Genomic DNA, 13,631 nt, shown 5'->3' with positions numbered 1-13,631 from the left:
CATGCAAAATCCTCTGTTAAATAATAAGATTTAGTACTTGTAATTGGAAGTCTAATGTTTCAGCTGAATACCAACTATTATTTGATTATTGATTTTATTGCTTTTTCCAGGTACCCTGACATTCAATACAACTTCTTCTCCCAAAACACAGGTGACCATCAGTAAATAGTAAATATGGTTTTCAGAGGTGCTGCCCAAATACTTCCAGCTCCCATTTTCTGATGCAAGGAAATACAGTTGCTGTGCTCATCCCATATGAAAATCAAGCTGGGTGTGATCTGATAGAGACAACCAAAGCTACAAAATGTTAAAGAACTACTGACAAGCTAAAAGGAATTTGAAAGATTTGGTTTACTTGGAAATTTCCAGGAAATATCTGTATACTATATTTTCTTGCTGTTCTCTTTATGTAAGACTTAAAAGACTCATCTTTCATAGTTCTAACATTTTTAATTCATATTAAACATATTCCTGTCACATAGAATCATAGAATGGTTTGGGTTGGAAGGGACCTTAAAGTTCATCTAGTCCAACCCCCCAGCCATAGGCAGGGACACCTTCCCCTACACCAGGTTGCTCAAAGCCCCATCCAACCTGGCCTTGAACACTCCCAGGGATGGGGCATCCACAACTTCCCTGGGCAACCTGTTCCAGTGCCTCACCACCCTCACAGTAAAGAATTTCTTCCTTATACCTAATCTAAATCTACTCCTTTTCAGTTTAAAACCATTACCTCTTGTCCTATCACTACATGCCCTTGTAAAAAGTCCCTCTCCAGCTTTCTTGTAGACCCCCTTCAGGTACTGAAAGGCTGCTTTAAGGTCTCCCTGACATATTTGACTAATACTTATTGCCTTGCTTATTTGTCACAAACATTCCAAGGAGCTTTCTCACAAACAGCATTCTTAAATAATTAAAGGAGACTGAATAGAAATTAATGGATCAAGATGATGTATTCATAGATAAAATAATTGTATTTGTACCTTAATTTAAAAACAAAAAAACAAGAAAAGACAGTCTTTGCATGGGTAAGAACAGAAGAGTCAGGCAATGCCAACAGTAAGTTTGCACACAAATCTTTTGTCCCTTAATATGTATTTGTTTAGATAGCGTTTAAGTACCTGATTGCATTTTTCAGTAGTGTATCACTCATTCTTCATACCTTCAGCCATACAAATTTCTCCATTTCCAAGGAGATCTTCTGAACTCACTTACATACAAAATATTCATAAGATATATTGCATTACTTGAAATATAATTCGTGATCATTTAATCACACTGCAATTTTATTTTGCCAACTGGAATGTCTGAGACTTAGAGCTACAGAGTGTTTGGCTTTTGATAAATTAACCATTTTTTCATTTCCATTTATTCCCTTAATACTTTTCAGACAGAAATCTAGAAATCTCTCCCATAGGTGTCCCAAAGTAATGAGAGAGAACTAGAGCTTAGAATGTAAATTCTTACACAATCTTAGTTACAAATAGCCCCTTTCATCCTAAAGAATACCTAAATGTCCATGAATAACACACAGGATTCATTAAATTAGACATTCTTGACTGGAACTCAGGAGCTAAGGAAGGAGGACATAGATCCTAAGAAGCTGGTTTATATTGCTCGAGATATAAAGCGACATCAAATCTTGCAGAACCTGCCATTTTTACAAGTGATCTCTGGGTGATTCAGAAGTATCCTAGTGATTCTAAAAAACATCATTATCATGGCTTGATGCAGTACCTGTCACAAGATAAAAAGAGGACATGATGGCAGGGAATTAAAGCCAAAAAGAAGCTTCTAAACCTTCATCTCAGATGGGAAAGTCACTAAAACCCAACCCTGTTCCAGAGCAGAATTTAACACATTTCAACCACAACTTAATACTTAAGGCTACTGCATTCAATTTAACTGGGAAAAAAAACCAACCAACAAAAAACCCCAACAAACAAACCACACCACCACAGAAAAGAAAATATCCAAGTCATCAAGACTAATGTCTTAACTCTTAGGAGAAGTACCAGGAGAACTTCAGTTGCTTGTTTTACATTTCAAGTCAAAGACAGTACCTCCAGGAACACTCCAAGGGCTACTCCCCAATCCCTATTCTGGAACAGCTTCCTTGAAGGAATGATTTTCTTCATTCTTGGACAATTACTTTAAAAATACAGAGAGACAAAAGTGAGTTTAGTCCTAGAGCAGAGCTTCAGGTTCAAAGAAAGCCATTCAAAGGATGAAACCTCAAGCTAAGGCTACGTAACATACCGGTATTAGCAATGACTGGCCCTGTAACATACCGGTATTAGCAATGACTGGCCCTTACAACAAATCCTGGAATTGTTTCTTCTGCTATGCAAAGTAAAAGAAATAACTCAGTTAGCAATTAGAACTGGCACAACTGCAGGGCTCTCCACACTGACAGCTGTGGCACCAATAAGCATCAAGGGCATTTCTACTAGTGCTAGGGCAGCTTGAAGAGATTATGCCACAGCAGCAAGGGTATCTGCGAAGGATAGTCACAGTTAAAAACTGCACTATGAAAATTACAGGTTGCATGGCAAGGCCTCACTTTGGAAAGCCTTATTCAATCAGAACAGAGTATCCATAAAGGGAATTGTTCTGTAATGGTTTCTGTGAGCAAACTCTTCTGTTACGTGAGCCATTACTCAGTGTAGGATACTGATTTAGCACTGATTCAGGGAAAGACTGTTACTGACTCAATTAGTAAATCACTTGAGTATTCTGTAAGGATCTCCTACTCAAATTCAGGTAAGGCCCAGTCCTGCTTGCCACATCAGGACCATATTTCAATGAGTAACTGACACATACTGTGCCGTAAACTTCACTGCAAAACAAGTAAATAAGGACTGAAAAAAAATTATACTCAAAGTTTTCTCTTCAATCTACAACTGAAGGGGTAAAGATTTAGAGAATACAGAACAGGTATCTTTTAACTAATTACTGGTAGAATATCAAAGGAGGTGGTATCATCACAGATCATTAAGGAGGAAAGGAGCTGGAATCTAACAACCACAGGGGAGATCTTTAGAAGATTGACAGTGTAAATTCTTAAATTAACATGGGAGACAAAACTAAACAACCTCTTTGCTAAATTAAGCTTTCAGCAACCCTATGGATTCTGAAAGCCATGACTGTGTTTTAGAGCAGTAAGTTATACCTAAAGATAAAGGAATCTGGAGAACTACAGCAGAATTTCACAACTAAATGTCTACATAAGACAACTAAATGTCTGGCAAGACACAGTTGCTTTTCCATCCCCTATCAAACCCAGGGAGCTTGATTAGGAATATTTAGACACTTTGAGAACATGCATGACTTTCCTATAAATTTATCATCTTGAAACTGAAATATAAGTTTTTACTTGCAAAAATCCGCAATTGTGAATGGACGTGTGATCAAGGTGCCAAAGCCGCAGCCACATGTGGTAGGAAGGAGCATATACAAATATTCATGACAAGTGAGAAAACTGTAACATACACATTTTAATTTAAGTCACAAAATTAGAAATAACTGACCATATCCAAATATACAGACTTGCATTTTCACAGGAAAGAATAACATTGTATAGACTAGTTGAAGCAAATGGCTTCCTTTACATTAGATTTTTTATACAGCCTTATATTTATGCTAAAACACCATGAGACTCTGGCTAAAAGATCATCTAAAACTTGACTAATAATATATCCTATTCTGTTCACTACAAATCATAGACAGGGAGATCTTTAAACAGGCAGAAAGAAAGAAAAAAAAGATTAACATCTGAAGGAAACCAGTTTTCAGTTTCCCTAGATCTTAAAATCAGTAACACAGACCCCAAGTATGCTGCTCTTGGCACTAACAGAGTCATCCAAAGAGAATACACTAGCTACAATTCTGCTCTTTGCAAAACACAGAAGATGCAAACCACATTCTTTTAGAACAGGGAAATTAAACTTTCCTAAAACCATCAAGGAAAATTAATCAAAAATTGTTGAGGAAGAACACTTCTATAAGTAATACTCAGTCTGTTTAAAGAATGTATATAAGTAATTTGATTCCTGAATAGAGTCAGAAATTGCATTATGTTTCATGTAAGCCCTGAAAACATAAATATTGTTTTATCTACAAAATTATTCAGAGAGCCTAAGGCCTTTACGCTTTCAAAAACACTTAGTCTTAGCACTCAAAATTAAGACAAAATTAAGCTAGATGCCTCAACAGATTGATCACTTACTGCCCAAACAGACACTTGTTAACATTTGTAGAACCTTCCTTACCTCTTGAGAATATGGCAGTACAGGTGATAATCACAATTTCAATGTTTAAATTGTGAAACTAGAGTACCCGTATAGTCAAAAGGACAGATGGTATTCCGAGATCACTTCAGAGTTAGCTTAGCATCCCTTTCTGAACCACTGTCCTGAGAGCGATTACTTTCTTTACTAACAGAGCTCCTGAACTGGCCATTTAATCTAGGCACTTAAATTAGGTCATGTAAGTACCTTCCTCTATACCTAAACCACTATTGAAAATGAACTGTAAGTCATTTAGACCCACGTCAATCAATTACCGTCTCCCAGACTGAATCCAGCTGGTCTATCAGAGGAGGGGAATGGAAGAAGTACTTCCCTGCCTGCCACTTTTGATGAAGAGGTGGTCAGATGGGCTGCCAGCCCATCATGAGGTTTGTAGCTCCAGCAAGAATGAACTGGAGTATTTCACACCTGACTCAGACACAAGGCAGCTCATGTGCCGACAGAATGGTGTCATAACCCAACAGCCTCTTGTAGGTACACTGATACATCTCTGGCCTACAGCACTATGAAGGCTGAATTGTCCTGACAATACTTTTGAAAAGGATACCCTGCAAACTCTGCTCTTTGATGTCTTGGTCACATTTAGACTAATTTTGATTTACTCAGTCTCCAAGACTCAATAAAATTGCTTGATCTAGCTGGGCACTCCAAAATTGTATCATATAAATGAATGAATTCATTCCACACCCAGAACTTTTAATACTGATAATAAGTAACTGTGGAAGACGACTAGCATATATGTGTGGGAAAAGGACTAGCACTTGATCTACTAAGAATTAGTTATAATCAATAAGTTAATCATTTAACAACAACGATCACGGTTTGAGACACACTATAGACCTAGTTTTTAGTGCATTATGAATTTATTTTTATTTATTTATACTAAAATAATGAAAGATCTTCTATTAAAAGACCATTATAACGTATGCATGCAAAACTAGAGATAAGGTTTTAGATGCCAAAATATGAAACAGTAATAGTATTAGCAATTTTGCATCTTCAAAGTTGTTTTATTTTATCTGAATGGAAAAATATGTGGAGATATAGTGTGGATACCACCAGTACCTACAGATGCACACATTTCAGAAGACAGCAGAAATCAGTCAGATTACAAGATAAGACAAGAAGTAGTTTCACACTCACATTTCTTTAAAATTATAAAATAAGTGTGAGACATGTCAGCAGTGAGCTAATGCTGGTGCTTCGCCCCAAGGGCTCACTTACAGTTGCAATTTTTTTTTAAGCAACCCCAACTATGGTAATTGATTTAAATCAATTCTCCATATGGACATTAGGTAAAGCCCCAAGCGTTGACTTCATCTCCTGTTCACAAGAAATTTAGCATATAATTAACTTTTCAAATTGCAGGGTAGACTTCTGGGGCGTGTGTGCATGCAGTGAGATTTTACAAATCCTTTAATGATCATCCATAAATCTAACAAAATGAGCTCTACATTCACACGGCTACAAAAATCAGTTACCAAACATTACGGGAATGACTGATTTTCTCCTCCCATACCAATTTTCTGTAATAAATCAATAATGAAGTTTCAAAACAGCTTAAATGTAATTAACAATTGTTTTAAGAGCACTACTTTCCTAACTTGTTAGAGAAGCAGTAAGTCTGCAGCATACAATCAAGACCCAATCTTTACTTTGTTTGTTTGCTTATATTCCTCTGCATTGCTTACATACATCAGCTTTCATTGGTTACACTTTTACTTTTTAAATAGGAAAGCCTTGAAAATTTCACAACAATAGCAGATCATGCCTTGCAAACACTGAATAATGTTAAAATGGATTTACTAACACAGCATAAAACTGTGGTCCCTAAACCCTGACTTGTGGAAGTTTTTGAGAGACCCTCAGACCTTCCTCAGGGTCACGGGAAATTGTTGTCACTATAGCAGTCACAGGAAGCTATTACCACTATGATTCAGACTGACGCAGGAAGAAAAGTATGATGTTTCCTGTAGTACAATATTTCTCGGTGTTGTTGCTGAAGAGCCAGCAAAAGACTGGAGCTATTGGATGTATATAAACCACAATCCCTTTAATGTGTGGAGTCACAAAGTCTCAGCAAGGTTGTTAGAACTTCAAATTGTAAACCTCTAATCTAGAATTCTTATGTCCCAGTCTAGATATTAGGAAAAATATCTACTATCCTACCAAGACACTATAAATAGTCCCTATAAATCCACACACTCGTTCAGAGCTTTCATATGCCTACAGTAAGAAAGATCAGTTGCAGCATGAACAGGCATAGTGAACTTAAATACATATCCAGCTAGCTTGGATACCAGTAACACCACAAATTCCAGCTACTAGGCAATTACCAGGGTGCAGCCCATTCTGGAGACTGCTATCACAGTTTCACTGTTATTGGTAGCTAAATTAGCTTCAAGGAAGCTGAATATTTGTAGATGTGCTGCAATCATGCACTTTGGCTTCACCGCAACCCTGATTATACGCCGGTTATGTATATTGTTCCACTACAACCTTGCATTTTGTGTTGGCTCTTTCATGGTAGCGCACTTTCACAGAACTTGATGCCCAGATATTACCACTATACATCATCTTAAACTACACTCACCCTAACCCAATGCACTTATTAACTGAAACACACATAGAGGCTGTGACTATTCACAGACTTCAAGATTTTCTATTCATAGTTAGGTCAGTGCAATAATACATTTTGGTCATGACAGAACAAATCAGTATCACTAATACTGAGCAGCACAGGCCTTTAAACAATCAAGTGTGCCAGACCCGATCCTTATCGCGTCCCAGCTTACACACACAGAAACAATTCTTTTACCTGCATATACCCATGCATACAGATACAATCATATCTACTTCTTACAGGCATCATGCAACCATATCACATCTGTTCACTCACTCACCCAAACTTACTACAAGTTCTTTAGCTACCCAGCCTGCCAATATGCTGTTAACACATCTTCATAGAGCTTTGCATTTTTCCTGCCTTCAAATTCATCATTTTATTCCCTCTAATTGTATCAGTTCCTCCCTTGAATTCATAGTTTCTCCCTTCTACTTCTGTCCTTTCTGCCACTTGCTGAAGACACAGAAACTCATTTTGATCTACAGAAAGTGTGTTAGTGCAATTTGTTTCATTAACTTCATTCATTTTATTTTGGCAGTTTCTAAAAGTTCCAGGATAGAAACAAGGCCCCAACTATGCCAATCACTATGCAAACCAGCCACAGAAAGACAAACCCTATCTTAAAGAGATTACAGGCTAGATTTAAAATAAACAGAAATTAAATGCTGAACAAAGGAATTTGGGATGGAAAAAAAATTCTATAGCAAGTGCTTTTTTGTTAAGCTTACAAGTTTCATCCTGCATCTACGTGCCTACTGTTAGTATACTTTCATTTAAGGGTTACCTATGGTAGCATATTTCTGTTGGCCATTAGAGTGGTATATAAATGCCCTTATTTATCTCTTTTTAAAAGCACATATAACACCTTTCAACATGCAAATGATACTGCAAAAGAGCTGTTTACATTCTATTTTAAGACCCCCTAGTAGTTTAAACTGCTTGGGTCAAGCACATAATCTCCTCTGTTATTGCAATGAAACAATTCAGAGTGTTAACAAGCCATACACCCAGATTTGTTTCCTATGCTTAGCATAAGGATTGCTGGGGACTCCAGTAGATGTAAAAGATGACAGTTAGCATTTTAATGGTAACTGTCTGCCATAAGCAACACCTGCTGAAAAGCAAGGTGGATTTCAGCAAGCATTAACCTCGCTGAAGTTTTACAAGAGGAAATCTTCCATTTTACGCCCATCCTCTACATAAGTCTGAACTTAACATAACAAAAAGCCTGCTGGGCTGAGCTATGGGATCTTAATGTCCCATCAGCTCAAGGGCTGAGTAGTCTCTTTGTATTAGTTGGTAATTTCTTGTAGGCTCAGAATTTACTGCCATCCTTCTATACCATGGCACAGCAGCACCACAGAAATGAACTGTGGCTAACTAAACTGACCGGCTAGCACAATTAAAATCACCAACCGTACAAAGTATCTACACAAGCCATGCTGTTTTATAGTAAGGACCATGACAGTTCTGGCCTCCCCTGCATGAAAGCTGTCTGGCAACTTTGCTTTTGCAAACTTCTATCTGAGTGCAAGTGTTTGTAAGGTTTTGAAATATACTACTATGTCTCCTGAGTAAAAAATAAAAAATAATTAAAAAAAAAAAAAGAATGTGACAATACATACTCCTGTACCCTGCCAGCCCTTCTAGCTAACGTCATGCCTTTTCCCCACAATATTAGTCTTGGAATGAACAAATAGATTACTGCTAGTGTAAGACAGTAATAAGGAAAACAGCATTCGAACAGATGATCATACCTCTAACGTGCAGAACAGTCCTGTGCATGCGGAGTATGGTTTGGTCTGCTGTTGAAATAGAGTTGGAGTACCTCCAAGCACAGTGAAATTCTTTGCGTAGGAGAGCAATGTAAAAACAATTCTGGTGTTACGTATGAGCTACCTTCACTAATATGTTTCTTTAATCTGTCCAAGGACTCATCTGAATAAGGTAAAAAGTTTCTGGGAAACAAATCTTCATTTTCTACATCGTATGTTATCATAATCACACAGAACAAAAATGAGAGGAAAGAACAGCAGAATCCTCCTTCCACTCCTATGACCCATTTCTTTTACACCAGGCTTCTTCAAGATGAGAACTCTTTACGAACCATTTGCAACTCCTGTGAACCTTCCAGAACCACTATTGCATTCTCCTTGGCAGAACATACAGAAAAACCTGAAATCTCAGATCTGAATTAAAACTGAAATCCTTGCACAGGGGTAGCTTTGAAACGAAGGTAACTCAGTAGCAACACAAATCTTCTCGTTATTCTCCAGAATTCTGGCAAAGAACTTATTCAGCCTTAGGGCTGCCTAGACAGTTGCCATCTTTCAAAGCATTATGGCCTCAGGATAAGGAACACAGATCTTTTACAAATATGGTCTAACAAAATTGTTTCAAAATGATTTAGGATGTAATATTAATGGTAGGTAGTTTTGGAAAAGCTTACCAAATCTGATTTCTTTTAAGCCACAGATCATATGCTGAATCCATCTGCTGTTTCTCTTTGATACAGACTGACAAAGCTGCAAGCATGGCTGGAAAAAAATAAATTTGTAACTCAGTATCTACTACTCCTTCCCCCAATAAACACATTCTATTCTGCCCACCCACACTACCAAACCATTGATTTAACAGATATGGTGGTAAAACATACAAAAATTTATTAAGCAGTTTTATCTTTAGCAAGCAGTTTTACCATTAGCAAATTCTTTTAACTGTATTTCTAATGTATTTGTCTCCAGAAATGTGTCTGGCTGTTCTTCCTGATGCTGCCATATGTTCCTTACACACTTTACACCACCAACAATGCAAACATTATGTTCGCCATGCAAAGTGAACCACTATCAGATACAAAAGGAAGTCTTTATGCCTGTTACGTAAGTCAAACCACTATGATCAGGACAACAGAGTAGGTTAATCATGTCTTTATTACTTACTAAAATCCTATAGCTAGCAGCCTGCAAGATCATGTTTTACCTGTAAACAGTTATACATAGCTTTTTTGCTGTTACAGAAGACTATTTATTCCATGTCCTCATTTATTATTACTAAAAAAAAATTCTTTGCATTACTGTAGTCCTTTAACTACGTATCACTCACTTTTCCTACAATGAAGAGAAAAAAGGTGAGTGTAGTACCAGGCCTTAAATCTGATCAAGGATTTTTTTCTCATAACTCTTGCAAAAATTTCGTTAGTTCTTCATGCCCGTTATTTATAAGTTTTTTACCTGACAACCCAGGGTGTAGCTGTTTCTATTGTAAGCATATGGTTGCTAGCAACTTTGAAGTCTGCCAATAAAAGTCGCTAACATGAAAGAAAAGGAATACTTTATTTTTAAAGAAAATCTTATAGATTTGACTTGTTACTTTTCAGAAAATTTCATTTGTTGCTGAACAATATATCTCTCATAATAGCACTAGGAAGAATAAAACCACTCATGCTTTAAGATCACTTTTGTCTTTCTGTCTCTAGTTGCTCTCACTTTTCTTTCTCATCCATCCTCCCTTCTAACAAATCCCTCCTTTCTACAAAGGACTCGGCTTCCAAAATGTAAAATCATACATATAACAGACTAAAACCTTTCCTTTTTCATTAATTTTTGTTTAGAAAATACAAGATTTCCTACCCGGGGGGAAAAAATGCCCCCACGGTAGCAACTATTGATCCCACAGGAAGAAAAATCACTGATTCAGAACATCTAAAGGGAAAACGTTAACTCTTTTTCTCCCCTTTTCAACACTGCGCTTTTCACCTTTATCCGATGTACCTAATTCATGCCACTTAATCTTTTAAGGTGTCGATTTACTTCACAAAAGACAGCAGGCCCTCTGCCTTCCTCACATTTTCCCTCTCCCCAGCGACCCGCCCGCTTACCGCACTGTTTTTCACTCACCCCCCCGCCCCGCAGTAAGGGCCCCGCTCGCCCCCACAGCACGGGGGCAGGTGGCGCCACAGACCGGTAGCACCCCCCGCCTGCACCCGCGCGGCGGCGAGCGCGGCGCTGTACAAGCTGGGAGGCAGAGACGGCCTCTCCCCCGCGGGGGTGCCGCTCCAGGGCGAACTAACCCCCCTGAGGGCCGCCCTCCTGCCCTCGCCATCTTCCCTCACGCCCTCTCCCGGCCGCCTGCAGCACGCATGCCGGCCACCGCGCGGCTCCTGCCTCGCGCCCCCCGATGGACGTTTGGCGCCGCCAATTACCAGCCTCCCGCGGGAGCGGCTCCTCCTTCCACCAATGAGATGACGGAGCAGCCCTAGAGGCCCAACCCCTCTAATCTGTAACGGCCCGTAAAGCACTAAGCCACACCCTTTCTTCCTCTTCCCGACTCTTCATTGAATGAAGTCCCCGTTGGCCAACGAGAAGTTCCCGCTGGGCTTGACGGACTACTCCGCTCTCCAGTAGAAGTAGAAAGTTACACCGCGCCCACCAATAGACTGCCGGATGCGAGCCTAGGGGGCGGGCTCTCCCTCCCAGGCGGGCGGGGAAGGCCGTGGTTATCGATCCCGCTGCTGGAGGGAGGCGGCGGTGAAGCAGCAGAGAAAATGGCGGCTATGGCTGCGGAGGCGGCAGCGACTGCAGCGGTGCCGGGCGATGGGGGGGCTGGTGAAGCTGAGCCCGAGATGGAGCCTATCCCGGGCAGCGAGGCCGGCGCGGACCCTCTCCCTGCCGTCACCGAGGCCGTGGAGTCGGTGGTGCCTGATGGGGAGGAGGCCGACGGGGGGAAGGTTGCTCCCGGCGAGGCCGAGGAGCCGCCGCCTGTGCAGCTCGCCCGGAGCCCGGCCGGCACTCGGGAGCCGGAAGCTGAGAGGACGGAGAAGCTGCCGCCCTCCACCCCGGAGGTGGGCTCGCCGCAGGCCGAGCACCGCGGAGCGCCTAGCCCGGAGTCCGAGGAGGAGCCGCAGCCCTGCCCGCCGCCTGCTGGGCACCCTGAACTTCCCGAGGAGGAGCCGCAGCCCTGCCCGCCGGCTACTGGGGGCTCCGCGGAGCCGGAGCCCGGGGAGGAGCCGTACCGGCCGGAGGAGGAGGAGCCGGATGCTGCTGATGCCGCCGCTGTCGAGCCCAAGTCCCCGGTGCCCCTGGCTCCGGCCGGAGGGGAGGCGGAGGCTGCGCTGCTGCCTGGCTCCGAGGTGCGGGTCACCCTGGATCACATCATCGAGGACGCCCTCGTGGTCTCGTTCCGGCTGGGAGAGAAGCTTTTTTCTGGGGTCCTCATGGACCTCTCTAAAAGGTGAGATCTTACGGGGGAGCCGTCCCGACCCCCCATCCAGCGACGGGGGCAGCGAGCTCGCCCAGAGCCGCCTGCCCCTCTCCTGCCCTCGGGGGCAGCCCCCCCCCCCCGAGGCCCTCGTGTGCTCGCCACGCGGCGGGGAGCGGCCTGGGCAGGGGCCGAGGGGCGCGACGGCAGCAGCCTCCCCTCCCCTCCCCTCCCCTCCTTCGCCCTGGGAGGCCGGAGCCGTGGGTCCGCGTGGGGGCAAGGGGCTCCTGCCCCCGCGTGCTCCCCGGGGGACGGTGGCAGCAGCTCACGGGCATCCTCCTCCTCGACCCTTCTAGCAGGGGGTGGAGGGAGCGCGGCGGGGCGGGCAGGGCCCCCCCTCCCGCCCGGGGCCGAGCCCCGCGCTCCCCGCCCGCCCCCGGCCTCAACTCGCGGACGGGGAGCGGGACGTTCCTGGAGCGCGGGGTGTGAGCGGTGGCCGGCGGCTCTCCGGCCGCCCGTTTTATAGCGCTGTTCTTAACAAAAGTAGTCCCCGGTGGGGGTGAGCAAATGGGGGAGCCGGGAGAGGGGCGAGCACATGGGCACATCCTTTTGACTCGGCTGGGATTCACGTCGGGCCTCCAGCATCCCTGTCTGCCGGGGAAAAAGGACCTGAGCTACTGATGTTGGCGTTTATTCCAGTCTTTGTACAAACGTACAGACCCAGAGATCTGTTTTTCCTGTTGACTTGTGTCTTACATTGCCTAGGTAACCTTATTTTTCAGTACATACTATTTTTCAGAATAATGCTTTTCAAGCTAGGCTGTTATAGTCCTGAAGTACAGTTATTACTAGTGATTGCTCCTTATATGCAATGAATGGGGTGAAGTTTAATAGTTCTTAAATACCGTTTTGGGGGGGGAGGGGGAACTTACGTATCACAAAATAACTTAAAGCCTTATCAGGCTGTGAGGTTTGGGGTTTGCCTTTTTCATTGCCTTCATATAGCAAAGGGTTCTTGGGAGGCCAGAAGTCATCAGTGATACTGTATATCTTATAAACAATCTAACTACTATTTACAGGTGAAAATACCTCTTCGTCTTAGTGTTTGTTTTCTAGACCTATAACGACTATGGAAGAACATGAGAGAAAAGTGAAATTTGACCAGGGTTGTTATTTAAAATAATCGGTATGCAAAAAATGCAGTGCTTTTTTCCCCCCCAACTTAAGCTGCATGTGTGGTCATATGTCTTTTATCACTCCCTTTTACATTACTAGTAGCTGTTTAATAACTTCCTGTAATATCAATATTGTCAATGCTTTCTAAAAGGAAAGGTATTAGGGACCAGCACTTTTGTCCTGGGCCTAGCTTCTTGGTTGGCTTTTGAAACAGAAGGCCTTTTCCAAAACCCAAGTTCTGGATAATGTCGTGGAAGTAAGTTTTAAATTTGTCAGTTGTTGTGGTTGGAAATGCTAAGTTACCAATTTGTCTTTTGAAGCCA

The 13,631-nt window shown here is 42.2% G+C and overlaps 2 protein-coding genes across 4 annotated transcripts in view; one reads left to right on the top strand and one right to left on the bottom strand.

The window, feature by feature from the left end:
- LOC143166292 (gastrotropin-like) overlaps positions 1–11,442 on the bottom strand; it is a 49,402-nt gene extending 37,960 nt beyond the window's left edge. The window contains exons 1-2 of the mRNA XM_076350500.1: positions 11,244–11,442; positions 9,386–9,473 (exon numbers count right to left, since the gene is read on the bottom strand). Coding sequence (XP_076206615.1) covers positions 9,386–9,473; positions 11,244–11,270 — 115 coding nt within the window. The 5' untranslated portion in view covers positions 11,271–11,442. The remainder of the gene's footprint in view (positions 1–9,385; positions 9,474–11,243) is intronic.
- A 37-nt stretch (positions 11,443–11,479) lies between these two features.
- The window catches only part of LOC143166290 (PWWP domain-containing protein 2A-like), a 31,878-nt gene continuing 29,726 nt past the window's right edge, over positions 11,480–13,631 (top strand). For all 3 annotated transcript variants that reach the window (XR_012996383.1, XM_076350496.1, XM_076350495.1), the window contains exon 1: positions 11,480–12,165. Coding sequence is in view for 2 of the 3 variants with exons in the window: in XM_076350496.1 (XP_076206611.1) it covers positions 11,480–12,165 (686 nt within the window). In the remaining variant the exon portion in view is untranslated. The remainder of the gene's footprint in view (positions 12,166–13,631) is intronic.

Source organism: Aptenodytes patagonicus, chromosome 12 (assembly GCF_965638725.1).
Source record: "Aptenodytes patagonicus chromosome 12, bAptPat1.pri.cur, whole genome shotgun sequence".
Taxonomy (NCBI): domain Eukaryota; kingdom Metazoa; phylum Chordata; class Aves; order Sphenisciformes; family Spheniscidae; genus Aptenodytes; species Aptenodytes patagonicus.
Note: the sequence above shows the minus strand (reverse complement) of the source record. Positions and strands in the feature narration are given on the sequence as shown.